Genomic DNA, 26,204 nt, shown 5'->3' on the forward strand with positions numbered 1-26,204 from the left:
AACCTATCCCACCTTGACTATAGCTTATTTTTCTCTCTCCCTCATTTGATTTATATCTGTAGCTCCTTAACTTCTTTTTCTCTCCTTTTTTTTTTTTTATGTCTCCATCTATTCTCCTATGTAGTATTACATTAATCTCATGGCTCTGTCCTTCATCTGCTCTCTTAGTAATGGCAGCCAAGTTTTCTCCTAGTTTTTCCATCAGACCACTTGGTAAAGCCCTACAGTTGATTAAACTTTCTGCATTTAGAATCATACATTTTACAAAAATTCACACAACCGTGTGCAACTACTACCACCACCGGTTCCTGGACTCAAAAGTACTTCTTTGGATTTATGGTCAGGTTCTCTCTACCATTCTTAGCAACAGTTACTGCAAACCTTTAGGCTGTTTACCTGATGGCATCATCTCCCTTACTTTCCTATAGAAGTGAGAGACTATCAAAATCTTCAATCTATTCTAAGTAGACAAAAGCATTCTACAGTGGTTTCTTAAGTCATTATTTTGTCTTAATTGAAGGAAGTGAAATTACATTTTTTCATTAAAAAACTGCTTGTAAGCACTTGTTTTGTGCTACTCTAGCCACTGAAGATAGAGTGTTCATGGACATACATTCAAGTGATTCTGATTATTTCAAATATGTAATTTAAAAGTATATCAGTAAAGACTAATGATATTATCAAATTTAACCCAAAATACAAGGCTAACAAAACAAATTTTGTGAGTACAAGGTATATAGTTGCAGAATCATAAAAATCCGATCATCATAGTATGACTCAAATATTTAAACATTTTAGTATCATTCTCTATTATAGGCTATCTCAAATGAATAGGACTCAGAATAATTTGCCTTAATAATAATATTTATAATATATTTGGTATACAAATATTTTTGATAATGTCAATAAGTTTTGAAGTTACACTAAAAATATCAATCTCAATTCCTTTAATTAATGTTTGAACAACCACACAAGTAACTATGTTCTTAGAAGATAAAACATACAGGATCGACATTTAGAAAAATCATAAGCTTTATTAACAGATCTTAAGTTTAGAAAAGTTGATCAACCTTAAAGGCAGAAAAACCTAAGTTCAAAAACTGATTTGCAGTCTTAGCTATTTCACTTTATTCAAACCTTATCTAACCTCGCTGGACCTCGGTTTGTTAAATGAAAATAGTGATGATTATTACTACATTGTGGGGGTAAGAATATTAAGTAACTTAAAGGGCCTGATTGTAGCACCATTAGTTGGTATTTTAAATCAAATATTTGACTGATGATAATTTTGTATCTCACATAGCCTTTGCCTAAAAAGGGAATTTAGAAGTAGTCATTAGTGAAGCAGGTATCATAGGCCTTGGTTAGGGAGCCAGAGCAGAATGCCAATGCGAATATTGGTATTAAGATTTTAAGCACTAAAAACGACTTTCAGGAAAACAGAGGCGATCTCAGGACTTTAATGAGGACAAACCAGAGAATCGTATCTTAATTTTTTCAGCACTATTGTCATCCATTTAATATGGCTTTCTTTTTAAAAAAAATTTTTTTTTTAATGTTTTATTTTATTTTTGAGACAGAGACAGAGCATGAGCGGGGGAGGGTTAGAGAGAGAGGGAGACACAGAATCCGAAGCAGGCTCCAGGTAACATGGCTTTCAAAGGACACAATGAAACCCTAATAAGGACCTAATTTTCCTTGTGAGAACCTGAAAACGAAACTGGATATGGCATTGTTATCTTATTTTTCTTTGCCTAAAAGTTGTTGGCATTGCATGTTCCTTCCCAATCTGTTAAAATAATCTGCTAATAAACACGAAGACCCAGATTCTGGGTGCAGATAAGAAAACTATGCACATTCCTACCTTCTCCAAACAGTCACGAGTAGATCAAAACGCAACCTTAGGACTCTTGGAGAATACATCCCCCCGGGCGCACACGATGGGTCGAACCGACAAGTTGTAGCGTCTGGGAACTGGGAGAGTGGCGAAATTCCTGCACTCACATCAAGCGAATTCTTAACACAACCTGAGCAATCACCCAGGAGGACAGAGTGGCAGGAGGGTAGAACAGAGGTTCTGTGATCACTGACGAGTTTTGTGAACACGCTTGCAGGAGAGTCCTGCGCGGGGCGCCAACCGGGAAGAGCCACTGTCGCTCTTCCCCGCGAGCCTCACGGCGCCCAGAGCTCCACTGCACGCGGATACCGAGGAGGGTGTGTGCGTGGCGGGGAGGGGGGGGGAGCGCTCTGCGCCGGGGGCGGGTCCAGCCTGTCGCTCCCTCCGCCCCCCGAGTCACTGCCACCTTCTGGCTGCGCCCCAGCCCAGCAGCTCAGAGGCGTCCGCATCGCAGTGGACTGGAAAGGCGGCAGGGAGCTGGAGCCCGCGTCGCAGCTCTCGGCCACAGGGAGGCTGGGCGAACCCGCGCGCGAGGACACCTGGCCCAGGCTCAGCGCGGAGCTCTGCGCGCGGCTGGTACGTACCAGGTTGAGGGATAGCGGGCGTGAGCGTGGCTGGTGCGAAGGAGGGAGGGAAAGGACTTGGGGAGTCGGGGGAGACTGAGTGAGGGAAGATGTGGTAAGCGCAACTTTCCCATTTTCCGCTCAGTCTGCACAGGCACGGGGGAATTCAAAGCAGGTGCCCGGTGTGCTAGAGCGGCCACATCATTAGTATGCAAACTGAGGTACTGTCTGGGTGCAAGGGGGAGCTTAGGTCAACAGGCGTAACCTGGGAGGTTTGGTAACGTGTTTTTTGCCGAGTCTGCCCTGAAGGTGGACATTAGTGACCTCCTGTCCTGAGTTGTTGAGCCCTTAGCCTCTCTCGCCGGCAATGCCACGTCGTTTTCCTCGGGCTGCGCGTTCCCAGCCCCAGGCAGCTGCTGGCGGCCACCGGAAAAGCAGAGAGACGCGAGTTCTAACCCGCTCTGCCAGCGTCAGGCTCTGTGGCTTTAGCTAACTCACCTCATCTCACCTCACTAGTCTCCGTTCATTCTTTGACAAAATACGGGACTGATTAGACCGGATGATCCTGAGGTTTCCCCGAGCCTAGGACTCCTGCCCGGGAGGGACCCGAGTGTAATATGTTCGCAGGGGTTTAGGAGATGGAGGGCGTGGGTCCTGCTTGCTGCTGCTGTAATCCCTTGGGGAAGCACCTGAAAGTGTCTTCTGGGGGAGATGGCCCGTCTGCCTCTGCTGGCTCCCTGCAGAGTAAGGCTGAGACTGACCCTCCAGTCCCATCTTCGTAGAATTCATCCCAGGGAGCGCAACTGAACTCGGTTTCTTTGGAAAACGTTTAGCATGAGCGGGGTAAAAGGGAAACACACTTAACCCTCCAGCCCCCACCTCACCCCACACTACCCCCTCCAAAAAAAACCCCTCAGTTATTACTAGTCGGAGTCTGTGCAGGACAGAAAGTAGAAATCTGAGCCCGGAGACCACTTAAATATCCACTTAGAAAAAAATCAAAAAGTAAAAACACAACGGTTTGTATACTGAAAAAGAATTGGGTAAGAATTACTGTGAGCATTACATCTTTCTTTATGTACATGTAGATTCAAAATCTGTCTCTCCACTTTGTCTCTTCACAAGATGCCTTTCTTCATATCGGCGTTTCTACACATTAAAAAAAATCCTTCTGAGATTTAATATTCAGAAAGCTCAGAATTTGGGTTGTTAAAATGAGATCTGATGGCCATAAAGCTCACAGAAAGTCCTGTAATGGGGTAGATTGTGGATCGAGGTTGGTTAGGCCAACATTTTGAAAACCTTTTTTGTTTCCTACTGATATGATCCATACTAGAATGCCCTTCTGTAGATACTACTCAAAAGCGTTCATTTTCTAAAAAGATGCTTCAGAAGATAAAATGATTCCATTTTGAAGCAAAGTATGATTTTTTGGGGGGGGAGTCTTAATTGACTTTAGTCTGCCACATCTTTCTACAACAAAATATCCAAGGCTAATGGAATACTTACGCAGGAAATTTAAAAATGTGTCACATACCATTTGTGTTAGACAATTTTTCTCCTCTTTAGTCAATTTTAAACTAGAAATTTAGATTTTTAGAAATTTACCCCTTTCAGTGATTTTTAAGGAAAATTTACCAAGTTGTAAAAACATTATCATAACTCAGTTTTTATAACACTTTCATCACCCCCAAAAGATTCCTCATGTCCATTTATGGTTAGTCTCTGTTCTCACTCCCAACCACTAATCTCTTTACAGTTTCTATAGATTTATCTTTTCTGGACATTTCTTATAAGTGGAATCATCCAATATGTGGTCTTTTGTTTATGGCTTCTTTTACGTAGCATAATGTTTTTGAGATTCATCTATGTTGTAGCATGTATCAGTATTTCATTTCTTTTTTTCCATTGTATGGATATACCACATTCTGTCTCTCTTCATTAGTGAATGGACATTTGTGTTGTTTTCAGTTTGAGGCTATTATGAATCATGATGCTAAGGACATTTTCATGCAAGTCTTAGTAGGTACATATGTTTTCATTTCTCATAAGTAGATATTCATCAGTGGAATTGCTGAGTTGTATGATAAACTTATGTCTATCTTTTAAATTTTTTTTTCTTTTTTTAACGTTTTTATTTATTTTTGGGACAGAGAGAGACAGAGCATGAACGGGGGAGGGGCAGAGAGAGGGGGAGACACAGAATCGGAAACAGGCTCCAGGCTCCAGGCTCCGAGCCATCAGCCCAGAGCCGGACGCAGAGCTCGAACTCATGGACCGCGAGATCGTGACCTGGCTGAAGTCGTACGCCCAACCGACTGCGCCATCCAGGCGCCCCTATGTCTAACTTTTAAAGAGCATTATAGAGTGATTTTTTAGGTAGAAGTTTTATATTTACAAAAAGTCGAAAATTCTGGAGACATAAATGTTTCTTACTGGATCATATATGATTTGATACATATATGTAGAGAGAAGGTTGGGAGAGGAAATACTTTTCTTTCTTTCGAATTTAGAGCTCAGATAATTTTGAAAAAAAGTAGTATTTCTCAGAAATAAAATATTTTTAAAAACAATTTTTTTTTGCAACAGTTTTATATTCAAAGTAAAATTGAAAGGAAAGTACAGAGATTTCCCATATAATCGGTGCCTTCACACATGTATAGCCTCCCCCATTATCAAAATCGTCCACAGGACTGGTGCATTTATTACAATAGATAAACCTACACTGACATATTGTAATCATTCAAAGTCCATAGTTAACCTAGGATTCACTCTTTTACATTCTATGCACATTGTTTAGGCAAATGTGTAATGACAGGCATCCATTATTGTAATATCATGCAGAGTATTTTCATTGCCCTAAAAATCCTCTGTTTTCTGCCTATTCATACCTCTCCCCAATTTCTTTTTTTAATGCTTAATGAGAGTAAATCAGGCTTAATAAAGACTGAATTTCCTTCTATGTCCATTGAAAATGAGAAAGAAAGCAATTTGAAAATTGTGTTTCAAAATGTTGATGAGACTCAGACCTTAATGGGCTGATAGTAAATTCAGTGGTTTTCCATTCCTTCAATACAAGATTTTAATTGAGTTAAAAAATAATTTTTCTGAATATAAAAACCCTAAAATCCTATGATAAAATAAGGTTCCTTAACCATGATGCCACATAATTCTTTTAAATAATAATTAAACATACTCTATTCTTAGATGTGGAGATCTAAGGCTTATGATTGCATATTTATGATGTGTATAAAAATCACATATTGAGAATAAATCTAGAGCTCCTGTATTCATATTTTAAAACTTCTGCCGTTAGTACAGTGCTTTTCTGAATCTTGTTGGTCTCAGAAATCTTTATGTTAATATGCTGTATGTACTTTTTATGTTATGATCAGTTGGTGATATTACATAAAAAGAACTCCAGGTTAAGAATCTGAACATACCAAAAGTGGTTATGTTGTTGTTGTTGCTGTTGTTTTATTGGATATACAACTGATTTTGAGAACTCAAATAGTCTACTCTTCACTCAAGTGAGATTACTCTTTATTCCAGTTCTCAATGGCAAGACCAGTTTTATGCCCGGGTACGGTGCAGGCTGTGGGCTTTATAAATCAGAGTGGATTTGTGTCCTCCAGACACTTCTACTTCTAAAATATGATGGTTTCCAAGAGTTGGGTATTTAGTTGCAAAAGAAGTTCAGAGTTGTCTAAGAATAAAATAATTTGGATTTGTTATACTGTATTCCTGAACAGGAAGAGGTAATCTCACCTGGAATCCTGGATCAGTTAGAATGAGATTTCTCAGACTGGAAAGAGGGTCAAGGAAAATGAAGGCACTTTGAGACTACATAGTCTGGGGCCAAGATGGCTCGAACTTGTTTGCAGCATTTATAGGCAAAATAAATGGAGCTAATTTTTTTCTTCTATTTCTTAAATTCTCCCTTCCCATAGTCTCTACTTCCTTAAGCTCTAAAATCTACTATGTTGATGAAAAAGAATCCCCACTTGGGAATATGGAAGTCACCATGGTTAACTCTAAGACTTTCACTTTTGAGGTGGAATAAAGGAGGAAACTGATATCCAGTGTGATAGTTTCAGGAATAAAACCATGGAAGACAGGGAAGAGTTAAGCAGTCTTCCCAAGCATGCGTCTACTTAAATTACTATAAAATTCTTTATTTCTAATCTTTATGGGCTGGGCTAATATGTCTCAGAAGAAAACACTATTTTTAAAAATCTGTGTATGCGTGTGTGCACGTGTGCATGCACATGCATGCACATAACTAAGGATGGCTTATAACTCATATAATTACATTAGTTTATTATGCTTGTTTATTTAAAAAATGAGAATAAGTACTTCTCTTGTGGAGTCTCTGGAGCCAAGGAATACTATTAAATTTCAAAACACTGAAATAAGCCCCTCTTCTCTGTCTTTCCCAAAGAGGCCTTGAAATCTAATAAAAAGCTAGATTGTAGATATGATAGATTTTCCACATGCTAAAGGTTTATAAAGAATCCACCAAGCCAAAAGAAGATGTTATAGAGTCCAGAGCTTCCACAGAAACTACTCTTTCTTTTAGTTCCTACGTCTCTGAAGAAGGAGAGCTATCATGATTGTGTGCATTGCAGTAAAGAAGCAGTAACAAAAAATAAAAAGCAGCTCTACATCTTTCTAATATGCCATGAAATTGTATGTATGTATTTATATATACTCTTGTAACTCTGACAAGTTTGGATTTGAGGGAGGTTGGACACCTAGTATAGTAGCCCTAGAAAGAGATGTTAAAGAGTAAATTGGGGATTAGGGATGACGAATTAGAGATGAACAAGAGTATTTGAAGTCTAGAAATATTAGAAGCTGAAGATGATCAGGTTTGACAAGTGGGATATGAAGTTAGAAAGAGGTGGGAGTAAAGAGTGCTTCTCAGAGTCTTGGCTTGAGGTTTGAGGCAATATAAGAATGAGGGCAAATTTGGCAGATTTACTGGGTTGGATAATGTCGCCTCAAAATTCATGTACTTCTTGGATTTTCAGAATGTGACCTTATTTAGAAAGTGGGTCATTGCAGTTGTAATTGGTTAATATGGACTAGGGTGGTCCCCTAACCCAATACAATTACTATCCTTATAAGAAAAAAAAAAGACACAGAGACAGACACGGAGGAAGACAAACATAGAGGCAGAGACTGGAGTTATGCAGATGCAAGGAATTCTAAGATTTGCCAGCAACCACCAGAAGCTAGGAGAGATCTATAGGACAGATTCTCTTTCTGAATCCCCAAGAAAGAACCAACCCTACTGACACCTTGATTTTGGATTGCTGACCTCCCAAACTGTGTGGGAGTAAATTCCTATTGTTTTAAGGCACTTGGTTTGTGGCAATTTGTTGTGGCAGCCCTAGGAAACTAATATAGTGGGTATGGGGGAAGATGATGAGTAAAAGAGGAATCAGAGTTGAAGATATCCAAGAGGCTGTTTTTTAACAAGCTCAGGAGGCATACAGGAAGTTAACTATAATGATGAGACTTCTATGGCAAGCACGTAGAATGAGAAGGGAAGTGGGATAAAATGGAAGCCTAGGAAGTGAATTCTCCTGAGAGCCCAAAAAAGAGAAGCTGGAAAGGGCATTGTCATAGCAACAAGGGTATGTAGCGCGTCAAAATGTGTGGTGTGATCAATAGGTCATAGTCATGAGATGACCTTGTAGGAAAAGGGCTGAAAGGATTTTTTATTTGACAAGTAGCCTACCAGTCAGAGTAATAGTTTTATGATTGGGAGGTGGAGGCCAGATTTTACTGGGTGAAAAAAATGGAAAGTAAGGGAATGGGATCAGCCAGTGTTGAGCGCCCATCCTATGACTGTAACCAAAAAATGGGAAAAAAAGGTGGGTGGGTAGTGGGAGTCAGGACATAGGGTCAAATTAATTTTTAGTTACTGTTTCAAGGAGAGGTCTTGATTCTCTCTTTCGATGCCATGAAAAAGTGATTAGTGTGGGAGAGGCTGAAGGCACAGAAAAGATAGTTTATGGAGCTGATTTCCAAAGGAGGAAATGGGATTAGGGCAAATGTAGAGAACTTCAACGTATAATGTATTTTTCAATATGTAACAGAGGCTTAAAATTTTTCGAAGGGACCATGTTAACTTTTTCTTCATGTGGAAATGAGCATACATGTTAAGCGAATGGAAACTTAACTATTTACTGAACAACATACCAGGCCCAGACTAGGTGCTTTCACATATTACATTTATTCTCCAATCTGTGGAGTTGGTCTTATGGCTCTATTTTCTAAATAAGTGGGTGAAGAGAATATCTTTTCAAAGTCATTTAATAGAAAGTAGCGGATTTGAGATCAAATGCCGGGTTTGATTGGGGCTTAAATTCACAGCTTACCATTCTAACTCGAAATACTCAGCTCATTCACTCATATTGGACATTCTTTTTTTTTTAACATTTATTTATTCATTAATATATTTATTCATTTTTCATCCTCTTAAATTAGCCACCTGTTAGCTTTTTAATGTTGTTGTTTTGTTTTGTCTTATTTGTGTTGTTGTTGTTGTTTTGATCTAAGCTCTATACCCAATGTGGGACTTGAACTCCTGACCCTGAGTTCAAGAGTCACATGCTTCACCGACTGAGCCAGCCAGGTGCCCCTCGAATTGGACATTCTGAACAGTTGCTGCTGAGCATGACACATGCCCTGTGCTCAGTATTAGTTGTAAAGATGGTTACAAAAAAAGCAATGTGTTCACTTGGGCAATGCACCCACTGTATCCTGAAATAGTCCAAGTCATATACCCACTGAACTAGGTTTGGTTTAAACCAGGTCATTTCGGGTTTTCCGTTAATTTGTACCACTTGGATTTGACAGTGCAGAAATGGGACCAGTCTACAACATGCGGGGTATAATTTTTATTTGTTTGCCTCAAGGAGGAGTGGGAGCAGGTTGTCAGGGGATGTGAGACATATTTTCCTCACAGGGTAGATCTGGGTCAGTTCCCTGAGATGTCTGTGGAATTTTGCCAAAAAGTATTAAGCTTCAAGTAAAACCCAGCATAAGTTGTTCCAACTCTGAGGAGTCCATGTTTTGGGTTCTAATTTGGGGAGAAACAAAGCACTTTTTTACTCATAGATGTTTATTTTTACCAACACTTTAAATAGAGTATCTTAATTTATCCTAATTTGTTGAAAACTTTTTATATTATTTATCAATAATTATTATTGGTCTTAATAGTCAAAGGGTTCACTTCTTTACTTTGTTGTTTTATCTCAGTATGATCCACTTGAAATATGGATTTTATTAATGAAATAAGGATTTTGTATAATAACAACAATTTAGGCTTTATCTGAAAATATCTCAAATTGTCTTACAGAAATATTGTTAAAGGTTTACTTTGTCAACTTCTTTCAGATATTTTTATCTTAAAGCCATCACACAAGAACATTTAAAGATTTTTTAATATTAGTTTTAATATTCAATACTGGGTATCTTCCAATTTTTGTATGTTTGTAGGGTTATATTTTTATATTGATGTAATGATGTTATACAGTTTGTATACTATTGCAAATTTTTAAAAAACCAGCATTTTTCCTTCATATGTAAAGTAACCCGTAAGACAGTTTTGGGTTAGATAAACTTTCAGATCTCAAGGGTATGAAACAGATAATTTTCCATTTTACCAAAAGAGTACATTCTAATTTTGCTGCACCCTGTGGTAATCATTGATTTGAGAAATGAGAAAGCGAAAGAAAAACATACCCAATCCATTAAAATACATTGCTTTAAATATTAGCAACGTTCAAATGTAGAATTCAGTTTTTTCAAGAACCATATGTGCTTGCTATTGTAAATTCTTCACCAAGAATCACAGATTCTTACTCAATCTTTTTTGTCAACTCTGCCTTGTTACACTGTAATGAGTTATTCTATATTTTCTTTCCAGAGCCCGTAATATTTGCCACTTAAAATACCACTAAGTTTTAACTTTAAAATTTTTGAAGTGTTTCTGAGATAATTTACATTGCAGTGAAAAATCAAGAAGTTTCAGAATTATATTAAGAAGAAAATAGGCTCTACCTATATTTCCACCATTAATTATAAAATCCTTTGCATATGTGGAACTTTGAAAAAACAAAATTGGGGCGCCTGGGTGGCGCAGTCGGTTAAGCGTCCGACTTGAGCCAGGTCACGATCTCGCGGTCCGTGAGTTCGAACCCCGCGTCAGGCTCTGGGCTGATGGCTCGGAGCCTGGAGCCTGTTTCCGATTCTGTGTCTCCCTCTCTCTCTCTGCCCCTCCCCCGTTCATGCTCTGTCTCTCTCTGTCCCAAAAATAAATAAACGTTGAAAAAAAAAAAATTGAGGGTTGCCTGGGTGGCTCAGTTGGTGGCTCAGTTGGTTAATTATCTGACTCTTGATTTCGGCTCAGGTCACAATCCCAGGGTTGTGGGATCGAGCCCTGAAAGCCCTGAGTCAGGCTCTGTGCTGAGCGCAGAGCCTGCTTAAGATTCTCTGTCTCTGTCTCTCTGTCTCTCTTTCTCTCTCTCTCTCTCCTTTTCCCCTGTTTGTGCTCTCTCTCTCTCTCCCTGTCAAATAAAATAAAAAAAAAATTAAAAAAGAATTTTAGGGACTGGGTAGAAAGATACATTGGAGCTGTAGTGAAGAATTTTAATTTTTTTTTAATGTTTATTTATTTTTGAGAGGGAGAGAGACAGAGACAGATACAGCATGAGCAGAAGAGGGGCAGAGAGAGAGGAGACACAGAATCTGAAGCAGGCTCCAGGCTCTGAGCTGTCAGCACAGAGCCCGACTCGGGGCTCGACCCCACAGGCCGAGAGAGCATGACCTGAGCAGAAGTTGTATGCTTAACTGACTGAGGCACCCAGGCGTCCCTGTGGTGAAGAATTTTATATGCTGGCATGAAAACTTTGGACTTAAATTTGTAGCTAATTTGCATTCTTGAAAGTTTTTGAGTAGGGAGTCATATAATCAGTGTGGTACTCTATGAGTCAAAAATTATTTTGACAGGTTGTTTAGATGAGGATAAATATAAGAGTGGCATGCATTTTTAAAAGAAACCAGACAGTGAAAAAATGGTTATTTGTAGAATTGGTTTAAAAATTTTTGGTTTATGGCAATTCAATATGAATTGGTATTGTGAAGTGCTTGTCAAACAAAAGTAGTGTATTTTTAAGTTGTATCAATAGCTGTGTCTTATCCAGAATGGAGGAAATGATGGTCCTACTCTGTTATGCTGTGGTCAAATTGTTCTCCCTCTTTTCCACCAAAAAATTCCCAGAAATCTAGGGTATAACTTAAGTGCTCCATAGAAAAGTGCAAAGTTTCAATGAAATTTTATATTCATCTTACAAGTAAGTATAAATTTTGCATTCTACTTCTTTTTAACAATTTTTTAAAAAGTTTATTTATTTATTTTGAGAGAGCACATGCATGAGTGGTGGTGGGGCAGAGAGAAGGAGACAGGATACAAAGCCCACTCAGCACTGCCTGTGCAGAGCCCCATGCAGTGCTTGAACTCACAATGGTGAGATGATGACTGGAGCTGAAGTCCAACACTTAACCAACTGAGCCACCCAGGTGCCCCTGCATTCTTCAGGCTCTGAGCTGTCAGCACAGAGCCTGATGTGGGGCTCGAACTCACAAACCATGAGATCATGACCTGAGCCAAAGCCAGTCGTTCAACCGACTGAGCCACCCAGGCACCCCTCTTTTGTTTTAATTAATATAAATATTCTTTAATATATATACTATCAAGTAAGACTGCTTTGATATTCAAAATTTATCACATGGTTGTGAGTACCTTCTGGCACACAGTCTAATACTTCCAAGGATACAGGTTTCCTACCTGAGGAAGCACACAGCCTTAGCTGTATATGGGACCCACAGGCTCTTAATAGACTAAGAATTCTCTCTGAGTTTAACAGATAGGCGCACAATTCAGATTTCCATTGATTAGAGTTTGTATTGCATGGATTAACCTAGATAGTCATATTACTGCTAATATCAAAGTATTTGGTAATATGTTTACATAAACATATATGTGCACTTATTATAAAAAAATCATAGAAGTATTGTTATATTAAAAAATGGAGGCCTGTATTTGTAGCTCCTGAGGTGGTGAGGCAAGGTTGGACAGCTTTAAGATATTACACTTTGTTGCAACATTTGTGGGCTTTTGTGTTTTGTTTGGTCATGTTCCTATTTCTTAAATTAGTGTTTTGAGGGAGACAGATGTTGAATAAATAAAATTTTGCAAATTATTATTTAGGAAACTTTAAAATTAAAATGTTTTCTTGCTTTATTGGTGTTTAGTTATTTAGTTTCTTTTATACTCTCTTCTCTATTTTACTTACACCAAGATTTCTTCAAAAACTTTTTTTTAATGTTTATTTATTTATTTTTCACAGAGAGAGAGTGAGAGAGCAAGTGAGTGAGAGAGAGCGCACAAGCAGGGGAGGGGCAGAGAGAGAGAGAGAGGAACACAGAATCTGAAACAGGTTCCAAGCTCTGACCTGTTAGCACAGAGCCCAACATGGGGCTCGAACCCACAAACTGTGGGATCATGACCTGAGCCAAGGTTGGACGCTTAACCAACTGAGCCACCTAGGTGCCCCCAAAAGCTCTTCTAAGAGTTGCTAAACTGAAAGGGAAAGTATCTTCCCTATTACCAGCTCCAGACTAGCTTTTAGTGATTTGGTTACCAGACCATGTAGCTCCCTTGAGTTTGATGTTATTATAGTTATAACAAAAGGGGTGCAGGCAATGTGTTTATTTTAGCCATAATACTGGATGGGTTGTATCACGGCAGAGCTATCTACTTATTTGCTCAGAATGATTCATCATAGTTTACAGAGAGAGCAGCCCCAAATTCAGGAGATTAGTTTTCATTTTATTTTTTAGTAAATTGCTTTACTACCCATCCCTGCTTAATTAAGAGGTTAAAAATGCCTTATCTGCATGTATTTTACAATTTTGTCTAGGCGCATTATTTTGTAATCATTATTAAATATAGTATAAACACCTCCTTAATGCTAAGGAATATGCCAGGCACCGAGGAAACCAGGTTGAACAGAATAAGGTTCTAGCCCTTGAACAACATGGGTTAATGTTGAGTAGGTAAATAATCATAAAAGTAGGTGACTAATGCCATCACAGTAGTATGAATCAGTTGTAGAGATGCTCAGAGGTAGTTATATGTAATTCTAAAATCAGGGACAGTTTCTCAGAGGAGGTGATGTTATTGCTAAATCTTGACAGATAACCAATAGTTTGCCAGGCAAAGGGGAATGTGTCCTAGGAAGAGGAAAGACCTAAAGTGTGTAGTGTGTTTAGGGAACTATAATTAAATCACATAGTGGACCCAGCAGGTGTGGCTGGAAGTTTGATGGGAAGTAGATTCAGAAGTGCCTTCCGTGCCATGCTAAATAGCTTGGACTTGACTGATGGTTTTAAAGTAGTGGAGTAGCAGAATCTTATTTGTACTATGGTATACTGGCTGCAAGCCCATGTTTCCCAAGGCACCTGCCTCTTCCTGCACAACAGAGAGGTAAGGGACAGTGAGGAAGATAGAGGCAAGGCTGTACTCATGTTCTGATGTGTGAGCAAGTTTTTAGATTGGTTGATTGAGTCGTTGCCTTTGTCCTAAGAGGTAGGTCGGATATAAATGGGATACATTGAAACTGAGTATGTAAATGTAGGTTTAACTATTGACAAGAATTGAAGGTCTTTCCTTGACATTGCTATACTTAAATAGAGTTATGTGTTAAAACATTTCAGGAATAGGCTTATAAAGTTCTTATGTTTTCCCCATTTTTTTTGTCTTTTAACAGGCACTATCTAAATAGCAAAGTTCTTTGAAATTATGAAAGCTTTGAAAGTCACATTTTAAATCTGATTGAAAAAAGAATGACCTCCTTTATGTGTGTGTGCTTTTTAAAATAGACTTTTTTGGCCACAGATTCTGGCTCTGATGCATTAGTTTTCTGTCTGCTTCTCTAAAGATCCAAGGATAGAGTTTAAATTAAGGATACATTCAAGAGTACCCTTCAGGGTAGGACCTAGCTCTGCACTGATTTCTATTTAGTGACAGTTGGAGAGCATTCTGAGAAATGTGTATAGATTATGTGATTAGTCACTTAGGGCCCCTGGCCTCCTGTTAACCTGGCCCTCTTGAGAAGCAGTGCACTGGGAGCAGCTGGGGTTGGTTGGGGGGGACTCAGTGCTGTTGCCTAGCAGTCCCAGAGGAGCAGTCATTAGGGGTTGTTGCCGAGCAACCAAGGGGCCATGGTGGTGCATCATCCCCCATGAGGTGTTACGGTAGTGGGCCTGCCCCCGTGGATGAAGCAGTACAGTTTGGCAGGAGGCCAAGCCTCCCTCAGAGGCACAAGGGTTGTTAGCAGTAAGTATTTGACCTTAGGATCAAAGATGATAACTTATGTTCTATGACCATGCAAGCAATTTATGGAATTATTGATGTAAATTTAATTAAACATGAACTGGGAGCAAGTCAGGTAGCTGTCGCAGCTAAAATTCTCATTCAACTACGTTCATTCCAGTTTCTTTCTCCTTCAGGCTTAGTTTGCAAGGTAAGGTTTCTGGGTAATGGAAAGTAATTTTTTCTTTATGCCTCATGGACTATGTAACTTTCCCTATTAACTTTATTTAGCCAAAACAAGTATGTACATTTGAGAAAAATCAGCAAGTTAATTCTGGTTTGGTCAAATCAGAAGATAATTTAACCAGGCCCACATCTTATTTTATTTTTAATATTTGACACAGTCCGTAAATGGCTCCTCAGGAGAGTTGATAACATGTCAAGACTAATCAGCTTTTGTAAGAAGGCTGAATTTTGCTTTTAGGATTGAAAGTTGCCTGTATTGAGCAATGGCTTCTCCTGAAGATCCAGGTGCATGTTTTAAAGGCCAAAATTGAGCTCTTTCCATATCTTGGAATAACACATAGTTGCATCAGAGGCTAAAGTGTGAAGCAGAGGAACGTGCAGCCGTCAGATTTGAGAAATAATTAACACTGACCCGCAAGAGAGAAGTGATAGGAACCTGATTTCCTTTCCTCCCACTTTGTTTTCATCTAGTATTTCTGGCCTTGGGCTTTAACTGTTTGCCTGCTGCTGTGAGTACAGAGGGAAAGCTTCTCTGTTGCGTTAGGGTCTATATTCCTTGAGGGAACTATATTCTTTACAAAAACAAAAAAAAACTGAAAAGCTTAAAAATTCCTCTCAAAGATGTCACACAGATTTTTGTTTTACACCCATGCATGCCCACTCGCTAATATGTCTAAGCCATTCAGTTTAGAGGACTACTTGGATATATATATCAATAGTAATAGAAAATTTAAATGTTTTTCTAAGATGCCTTATTTATAGCTGCTTACCGCTTAAGAGTGATCATGATCATTTTGCTGTTTTTATCATATGCATCATTGGTAGGAGCATTCTACTTATTTTTGTTATATAAGAATATTAATAAATCTAGAGGCACCTGAGTGGCTGAGTCTGTCAAGCGTCTGACTTCAGCTCAGGTCATGATCTCACAGTCCATGGGTTTGAGCCCTGCATCGGGCTCTGTGCTGACAGCTCAGAGCCTGGAGCCTGCTTCAGATTCTGTGTCTCCCTCTCTCTGCCCCTCTCCTGCTTATACTGTCTCCCTCTGTCTCTGTTTCTCTCTTTCTCAAAAATAAGTAAACATAAAAAATTTTTTTTAATTAAAAAAAGAATATTAATACATCTAAAACATTAAGCACAGTATGTACTGGGAATTTTTCTATATGACTTCAATTAAGTACATGTGTCATTTAACCCTCGCAACAACTGTATGTGATAGGTGCTATTATTAAGGATATTTTACATTTGGGGAAATCTAGGCCTGCCCAGAAAGATTAAGTAACGAGATCAAATGTACACAGTACAGATTTATAATCAGAAAGTATGTCTTTAGAATCTGTGCTCTCAGTCATTACAGAATTCTTTAAGTACCATATTATTTCATGAGGACAACCCAGTCAGTATTCACAACAGACTTGTTTTGGGTTTTAATGATATAATGCAAGACAGTGCAAACTAACTTTGCCTATTTTATTTTATTCTTTGGGCCTATACTCTATAGCAGGGGGCTTTTTAAATTATGCTTCTTTCCATCCACCCAAATTCTGTGAACATGAAAAATAAATTCACAAGCAGTTAGCATTAAAGTTGTTTCTCTTTGGTATGAGATATGCAGGAATGGGAAGTGGTTAAAAGAAAAATGAGAGGAAATGAATAAGTGAATTATTTTTGAATCAATCTTCCAAAAAATTGGTATTTCCTAGAGCTTTGAAGCAAAACAATAACTATTGTTTAGTCATAAAAGAAAAATAATATAGGGAAAAAGTTATATATAGAAGCTAGGTCAGTAGTCCCAAGAATATTGTGAGGCATCATGATGCATAGTGGATTAATCACAGGCTTTAGAGTCAGATCTGAATTTGAATTCTGTCTCTGTGACGTATTAGGTATGTGACCTTAGGAGGGTATCTCACCATCTCTAAGCTTTGAAAAAAGTCTGCTATGTAGTAGATTAATTGTGATGATTAAATGGAGGAAAATGCTAAGTGTATAGCAAGGCTCATGACACAGAACACGTGTTTATTAAATGTTAAAACCTCTTTGTCTCATTTCTGTCCCAGCAGCAGCAGCAACACCGACAGCAAAGTAAAAAGAGAATTATCCAGAGGACCTGACAGGTCAAGGGAATTTCACAGTGGAATTATGGGAGCAAAGTTTGTCAATATTTTTAGGACAAAGTTGGTCAAGTTTGCCAAATTCCTATAATAAAGGCAGTTATACAATGCTGGCATTACATTTTTAATTAGAAAACTTGTTTTTACTTTGCCTATTACACATGTTTATGATATTGACTTGAATCTAAGAAGACAGCTGGCTGTTTAACTATTTGTATTAACTGCATGGGAAACATGAATATATCTGATTCTTTGTCATTTTCATCAGTTCCTCTTAATTCATTTTTCAGCTACTAAGATTTCATTCAAAAATTGTTTAATTAATAATTTCAGATAAAGTAGAAATGTGACATTTAGGTTGAATTTTGATTTTGGTCATTTGTATGTATTTCTTATCAACTACTCTAGCTGTAACCTTCTGTCTCCTGAAACGGTCTGTGTTTCCTCCGTGGTGTCTACCTTGTGGTAGACAACACTGTTTTCTGACTGACTGACTGACTGAATGAATGAAACAGGTTATTTACAATTTTATGTATGTGCAATAGCTACCAAAACTTTTGAAAATATAGTAGTTGTCAAGGATTTGGCTAGTTGGTTTAAAAACTGTTATAGAAATCAAGCATATATAGTAGGAAAAATAGGAGAGAATAGGTTGAGTTAACGAGAGAGAAACAAGAACAAATAGAAGAATTTGAATAGAATAATGCTAATTTTACTGTGAAGACTTTTATACATGAATACATGAGTTTTCCATATTTCCACCAAAGTATAAATTCATGGCATAAATTCATTTTTTAAAGAAACGCATAGAGCAAAAGTGAACATAAAACATTTGCAAATCTTGGTTTTAAAGTTATGATACATCTTTTGCTCCTGCAAGTAAAGATGTATGAACTTTCTATTCAGTAATCACTACCTGAGTACTTACAGTATGTCGTGCTAAGTCCCATGGATGGATGAATAAAACATTGCCGTTCAAGATGTTCACAGGCTGCTAAGGAAGATTGTTACACACAGAGCTGTAAGGCATAGCTGCCATGATTAGTGCATCGGAGAGTTATGAACAAAGTGATTTAGTGGCAGGGATTATGATTAGTCTCAAACTGGAGCAATTCCAAAGAGCTTTACAAGGGAAGCAGCATTTGAGTTGGGATCCCTTAAGGATGGCCTAGATACTGCTAATTGAGAGCAAAAGATGATGTACATTGTAGGCAGAGGAGCAGGGTGGTTTCTATGTGGGCTGTTGGTGCAATTCTTTTGGCATTTGTTTCTAGCCCAATATGGCCAACAGGTTCAAACCAGTACATCTTATCACATCTTGTGCAAAGTCTCATGTATGGAAGGTACTCAGTAAGTATTGATTTTGAGCATCTAAATGAATAAACAAACAAACTTCCAGATCCTTCTTAATATGTGACAATAATTTCAAATACAATTATACTTCACTGAGAGTTATTTTATTTACTTGGTTGTATCTATGCAACTCAAAGGAGAATTCAGACTTTGTGAACTCTGATTAACATTCATTTCACCCAATTTTAAGAAAATATAGCTGTGGTCTTTATTCCTATCACTCTGCCCTTCTCTTGCTTTACTTAATTTCTACACTTTCTTTAGTTTGTTTAGATGCATGAGTTCAAATATATCCCCCCATCCTTTTTTTAAGTCTAAAATATACACTTCCTTGAACTGAGGCTACGATGCTGTTTATATATGAAATGATATTTGGGTTGATATTTTGTATTTTCTCTTTAGAAGCAAAACAAAGTCATCCTGTTATACACATTCCACATTCTCCAGTTAAAACCTACAACAGAATGATAGAGAATAGGCACATATTTCGTATCTGAAAGTGTCCAGTAATGTATGGAGTAATTATCTGAGTTTTTAGGAGACTGCACTAACATTTGTGCCATAAATGACAGTTGGATTATTTCAGTTATGGTAGTTTTAGCCAATTAAAATTTGTCACGGTTTTGAGCCCCTTTTCCTTTTCTTTCCTCTTTAGATTCAGCATGTCTTAGAAATCCAAATATGTTAGAGTGTGATTCCTTTGGTATTTTCCCCCACTTTGGAAGCCCAAACAAAACCCTTTAGAGCATCATAGTCCCAGAAGGAAGCTGCAAGACTTAAAAGTGTGATCACAGCTACCTTTTCTAGGATCCCAATCTGAATCTAGAGTTAACACACAAGAAGCACATTTTTTATTGTTGCAGTTCTTCGGGGAGGGTAATAATAGTATTGCGTATTTGGTATTTTATTGTATGTGATCACCCTTGATTCCCAGAACAGCCTATAGAGATAAGCAAGATAAATATTTCCATCCCCATTTGATAAACAAAGCTCTGCCATTTACCTAACAAGAAAGGAGATGACTCCTCAAAGTCAACAGGTGATAAATGGATGAACTGGATGAACTGGAACTAGAACTAAGATCACTGTTTCTGCCCTTTATTACGATGCCCTTGGACTTTCTTGCGCTGGATTACTTGTAAGCTATGAGGAAATATGAGAAGCAAAGGAAAAAGAAGAGTAATGAAATTATTTGAAAACTACCTTAAAAGATGGCTAGCATAATGCTGTTGGCATTTGGGGGACAAGATACTTCATTTGAGAATAATGGTTAAACATTTCCGCTATGTATAATTCTTGGGTTTTATACAAATTAAAAGTTCAGTTAGTGTCCCAACATGAATGGTGTGTGGAATATGGACTGGAAAAGGCTTGCGTCGAACCAGGGAGCCTACTGAGCGATGTTGTAACATCTGAAAGAACTGATGGGGTGGAGGAAGATGTGGGCATATGGTAATGGAATTGGAAGAGTGAGCTGAGGAACATTCTGAGCCTGAAATAGAGTTTGGTGGTTTATGGGGAAGAGGGGTGAGAAGAAAACAGCAGACAGCTCTGGACTCTTTCCTGCTCTGAATAACCCTCGTAAAGTTAGACAGCACATATAAACATAGGAATATTGACAATACTGGCCCCACACTTTGTAGAGAAAGGAACAGGTAATCTCCCTAACATGAAACATGGTGCTCTCATCTAGGACAACTAAACATTTACCACATGCTCAAATATGTAGATGGCCCCAGTGAAAGGGGACCTGGGTTCAGCCACCTCTGTCAGGAATATATGTAGAAGTGAAAATAACCAATTTGTTTTCTGTACAATTAGTTTTAAAATAGGGGCTTTTGATATGTAAATACTTAAAAGAGTGTGAGTAGGAAAACCTAGCAAGTGGATCAGATGCCTATTCACAGCAAATTTTCAAGCTACTTCTTGATATGGAGGCATTAGGTGTAGACTAAATTTTACTGGGTTCATTTTATCTTCCATAATTCCAAATATTATGGGAAAAACAATGTCTTTGCTTCTTGGCGTTGGAATTCAAATATGGATTGCTGCAGGGATTTGGTGCTTTTAAAATCACACATTTGAGAAAGGTTGTCACTCATCTAGTGAATCTATTTTCATTGGAAATTTGGAGAGCTGAAGAAAGTATATATCTTGCTATATAGGTGATTTCACTATTCATTAAGAATGTGTGTGACTGCTCATGTTACACAGTCTTAGAAGCAAAACCGAAGAAAGATTGCTCAGAACACAACTGATGAGTTTGAACAGTGAACCAAATAATAATAAGAAACACACTCCTCATTTATAAGGGAGTATTGAGCTGCTTACTCAAGGAAATTTATCCTGTTCCTGCTATAAATCAGAAGAGTATTAAAAAAAATCAAGATGAGGAATGGAAAAATAACAATGAATGTTGTTTTAAAATTGTGCAGCATTTTGTTGTTAAGTTAGACAATGTTATTGCCGAAGGAACCATGTGTTCTTTTCCAAAATAGACAAGGAATGAGAGATGTTAATCTTAATAAATCTTTTTCCCCCTTTGTTTCCTTCAGGGGTCACGGGTATACTGAAAGGCACTTGATCAAGAGAAATCTGGGGGAAGCTGGAAACCATCAAGTTATTGAGGCCACACAGGGCAGAAAAGATAGAAGTAGGTACACTTTTGATCCATTGATCCTGCTATTGAGGATGTCCCTAAAAATATCTTTGTTGCTATAAAGCCAGAGGACAGCAAAGAAAAGGTGCAGTGGTAGTCTTTATTTTAGAAAAAAAAGTCAATACAGTTTAATCGAAGCTTGGTAGAATCTATTGTTAATGTCAGATTAATAGCAAATAACGCATGCTGAGAATTCGAGATTGACATTTTCATCTTGTGTTTGCCGGAGACCAGTGATTAGTACAGAGGCTGAGCCTAGCTTGATATTTACATTCTTAGTTGTGCTTGTTTAAGTTGTTCTTAGCAGAGGAAGTCAGCTTACCAAAATAATGTTTAAAATTTATAGTCTTTAAAACAGAAGAGAAACTCACTAGGTCTATCAGGTCAATTCTAATCTCCTCAGAGACCATAGTAAATACAAGCAAATATTTCTTTTTTTTTAAGTTTATTTATTTATTTTGAGAGAGAGAGTGTGCAGGAGGGGTAGAGGGAGAAAGAGAGAAAGGCAGAGCCTGACACAGGGCTCGAACTCACTAACTGTGAGATCATGACCTGAGCTGAGCCAAGAGCCAGATGCTTAACTGACTGAGCCACCCAGGTGCCCCCAAGTAAATATTTCTTGATAATACTGATTGGTGGACAAAATGTGAAATACTCTTTTTTGAGAAACAGATTTCTTTGTGCTGGTGATATGTGTCTATATATCCATATATACCATGTATTTCATATTTACAAATAACGTATATATGATAATAATTATATATGTATATACATATATATATATACATGATACCCATTTGTGTAGGTGAATATGAATATATACAGATCTCTGTATATACTCATATGTATATATAGAATATATATCACATATATTTATATCTGTATATGCTTTTATTCACCTATTGTGTCCTTTAAAAATGAGGCTACATTCATGTTGTAATCTTAATATTTCACGAAAATTCTATTACATTGGTAGCACTTATATTTGAGGCCACTTCACTGTTTTAGTGCTGTGTTCTCCCAGCCAAAGAGAGAGGCTTGCCCCCACCCTTGCACTTCAGATGGCAGATCAGAAAACATGGAGTAAGCGTCAGCCTGTGTGAAGGTTGTAACATTCTCCTCCCACTCTCAGATTCCCATGAGAACAAAAAGCTCCAAGGGAACAGGAAAGAGTGGAAGACATCAAATTTGGTTTAGGCTCGTTGCCTGGTTTTCTCAAAACCAGTACAACTTTTTTTAATGACCCACAGTAGTTTCATGGAGACAGTGGCAATACGTTCATTTTCATGTGTTATTGGAGCATTTTTACTTTCATGTCAACTTTTAAATTTATGACTGCAGAGAGTAACACGTCTTAATTGAAATATACCTTTTATTATGAAACAATTTCATACCAATAGTTTTATCAAAAGCACTTATCTTTCCCTATAAATAAACAAAATCTCCATACTAAGAAAAAATAGCAAGTCAAATTGTAAACATTAATTTTGTATTTAAGGAAAATTAAGACTAACAAAATAATTTATTGAGTCTTTATTGTGGGTGGAGTATATAGTGATTTATAAAGATCATCTTCTGTAATCCTCACAAAAACTCCATGTGAAGAAGGTAAGGAAAGAATTGTTTTCTCTGTGATAAAAATGCACCTTGCCAAGTGCACACATTTAGCCAGTGGGTGGTGAAGTTAGGATTTGAGCCTAATTTTGTCTGATGCTTAAGCCTATGCTCTTGACCAGCTTGGATAGCAAGATTTGGCAGGAGCTAAAATATTCTGTTTAGATGAGTAAAGTATCTTGTTTTCATCAGGTATTTTTATGATCGGTGGTTGAAAATACACATTTTTCCCAAACACTTTATCTCATATTCTATGAACTCTACAAAAGAGATGAACACTTTTCTGATTCATTTAATAAAAAAAAGCATAACACTAAATCCCCCCACCCCCACTAGTAAAAGTAAGACAAAAAAGAATCACAGAAATTCATTGAAATACTGGACATAGGAATGTAGGAATCAACAAAATAGAATAATACAATAAATGATGCTTATTCTAGGAATGTACAAGTGGTTCAATATTGGGAAATTTATTAAAATAATTTTATAGTAATAGACTAAAGAATAAAACTCCTACTTCTTATTTCTTAATAGAATTCCAAATAACATTTGTTAAAATGCAACTCTGTTTCTCTTAAGAAAAAACACATATATACAACAGAGTAACTTAGGAATAGGGAGATATTATTAAACTGAAAAAGCAATTTCAAGAAAACAAAATGTTAGAGGCTTACTGGGTGCTCAATTTCATCATTTATAATTAACATCATTCTATAAATTCTAGCCAATACAACAAATTTTTTAAAAGACTAACATTTTTAAAACTTTAATTATATATGCTAGAAACTGTTCTAAATACTTTACAAATATTAACTCATTTAATTTTCACCACAATCCTAGGATACGAACTATTATCATCTTCATTTTATAAATCAAGAAGCTGAGGCCCAGAGAAACTAAGTAACTTGGCCAAGGTCACACAGCTAATTAGTGATTAGAACTCAAGCAGTTTAACTCATGTGTCTTTAGTGTCAAATTATATGGTATGCTGATTCTCAAAGGTTTTAATTATTAGAAAAGAGGTGACATCTTTTTCACTTAAAAATGATTATATTTTTTATGAAAAACACCAGAAAATTAACTGAAGAACTATTAGAATAAGAAACTGTTAACTTGGGGCGCCTGGGTGGCGCAGTCGGTTAAGCGTCCGACTTCAGCCAGGTCATGATCTCGCGGTCTGTGAGTTCGAGCCCCGCGTCAGGCTCTGGGCTGATGGCTCAGAGCCTGGAGCCTGTTTCCGATTCTGTGTCTCCCTCTCTCTCTGCCCCTGCCCCGTTCATGCTCTGTCTCTCTCTGTCCCAAAAATAAATAAACATTGAAAAAAAAAATTAAAAAAAAAAAAAAGAAACTGTTAACTTGCCATACAAAAGATAAATGTGAATAAATCCATTGACTTTTTAATAACAGCTAAAACGTGATGAGGAAATCTCATTTATAATAGCAATAAAATATTGTATATCTATGAGTAAACTGTGTAAGAAATTAAGGCTTAAATGTGTAAGGCTTAAATGAAGACAATAATATTTTATTGAGAAACACAAAATAAGATTAGCCGTAATGGAGATTTATACTGTATTCCTGGATGAGAATAGCAAATGTTGTAATGGTGTTGGCTCCCCCCCCCCAAAATTTATAAAGTCAATGCAATTCCACTTAAAAACACAGAGATTTTGGGGTGTCTGAATGGCTCAGTCCATTGAGTGTCCTACTTCTGCTCTGGTCATGAGCTCACAGTTCCTGACTTCAAGCCCCACACACTGACAACGTGGAGCCTGCTGCAGATTCTCTGTCTCCCTCTCTCTCTGTCCCTCCCCTGCTCACACACTGTCTCAAAAATAAATAAGTGAATAAAATAAAATGAAAGCAAAATAAAAACAGATTTTTAGGAATATGTTGGCAAAATGATTATTAAAATTCATGTGAAAGAAGGGGCAGCCTGGGAAAGCACATTTTTGAGAAAGAATAATAAGGAAGGAATTTTATTTCCAACTATTAAAAAATATTATAAAGTTACCATTACTAAGATGATATAGTAATTTTACTAAAACAGAGACTTAGAGGAACTAAGTCAGCTTGAAAATTCCCCAAAGAAATTTAAGCACATAAAGGTAATGTATAATAAAGACAGCATTTCATGTTAGGGGAGAAAATACTGACTATTACATGAACACAATTCCAATAATTGGTTAATGTTAGGAAATCCTGTAAATTTGGATCTTCTATTCACACAAGATACAAATATCTATCAAATTAAAGAAGAAAGAATAGTGAGACATAACTAGAAGAAAATGGATTGGTGAATACTTTTATAATCTTGTCTAATATGACATCAAGGGCAGAAACCATAATTGAAACTTTATAGAATTGAAAATGAACATATTAAAACTTCTGTACATATAAGGAGAAAAAAGATTCAAGCAGCATGCCTAATGATGTAAAATTTGAAAATTATTTTTTCTTGATTTTTTGGGAATTAATAAATCAGCAAGTTCTGACTAATATTCCAAATACACCACTCTCTGAAGGCTTAATAAAGCAGAGCCCATCCTGGCATAGTAGTCATTTGGTATTGCACCTGCTGTAGGCACAAAGCATTACAGACATTTTGTAGAGTGAATATATAGTATGTCTTAGCTAAAAATAAAGATTGGACTCTAGAAATGACCAAATAGTGACAGAGAAATTAGGATTATTCCACCTAAAAAGGTCAACGAAATTTGAGTTAAACTATCCAAGAAAGTAAGGAATTTCAGGTAGACAGTTTTATAATTCTTACATATTCCAAAGCATTTCATTTCAATAGAAGTTATTGACAATATGATTGAGTAATGTTTGAATTTGTATAATGAGTTAAAATGTTATCTCTAATAAAAATGAAATCATTTCAGTTTCCTGTCTTGGATTATGTCATAGTGGATAATTGCAGAGGAATGTCATGATGATCAAATTTGGAGAGAAGTATTTCCTGTTTTATTGTAGAGCATAGTACAAGAAAGGTTGTTTTCTTCATCTCCCTCTAGAGTAGCTTCGCTCCTTCAATGCTGGAGCCCTAGAACAAGTGGGAAAGCAAAATTCATTGTCATCAATGGACAAAGAAATAAAGGAAAAAAGTTTGATTTTATTTTAAATATCCCAGGTAATATCAGCTTGCACTATGACAATTCACACTAACACTAACAAAACAGTAATATTCTATCTTGGGCCCTATTAGAAAAGTTGCTAAACTCTGAGCCCCAAATATCTCATGAGAAAGAGTAACCAGCAGACCCATGAACCTCCTAATCTTTTTTCTGTTCTCATTCAGTCCTTCTCAGTGTCTTTGGTCGATGTGTTGATTCTTGGCCACTGCTATTCCTCCTGAGGTCAC

At 37.2% G+C, this 26,204-nt stretch overlaps 1 protein-coding gene across 10 annotated transcripts in view; it reads left to right on the forward strand.

Annotated features, from left to right (window-relative positions):
- Nucleotides 1-26,204, forward strand: part of PKIB (cAMP-dependent protein kinase inhibitor beta) — a 177,433-nt gene that overhangs the window by 71,894 nt on the left and 79,335 nt on the right. For 7 of the 10 annotated variants that reach the window (XM_045057975.1, XM_006931971.5, XM_045057978.1 and 4 more), the window contains one exon: nucleotides 21,120-21,217. The exons of 1 other annotated variant lie outside the window; for it this stretch is intronic. Coding sequence is in view for 2 of the 9 variants with exons in the window: in XM_023254309.2 (XP_023110077.1) it covers nucleotides 21,120-21,217 (98 nt within the window). In the remaining 7 variants the exon portion in view is untranslated. Of the gene's footprint in view, nucleotides 1-2,340; nucleotides 2,474-21,119; nucleotides 21,218-26,204 lie in introns of those variants that run through there. 2 more of the 10 variants (XM_019831159.3, XM_019831161.3) reach the window with 1 other exon arrangement.

The sequence above is a fragment of the Felis catus genome, chromosome B2 (assembly GCF_018350175.1).
Source record: "Felis catus isolate Fca126 chromosome B2, F.catus_Fca126_mat1.0, whole genome shotgun sequence".
Classification (NCBI taxonomy): domain Eukaryota; kingdom Metazoa; phylum Chordata; class Mammalia; order Carnivora; family Felidae; genus Felis; species Felis catus.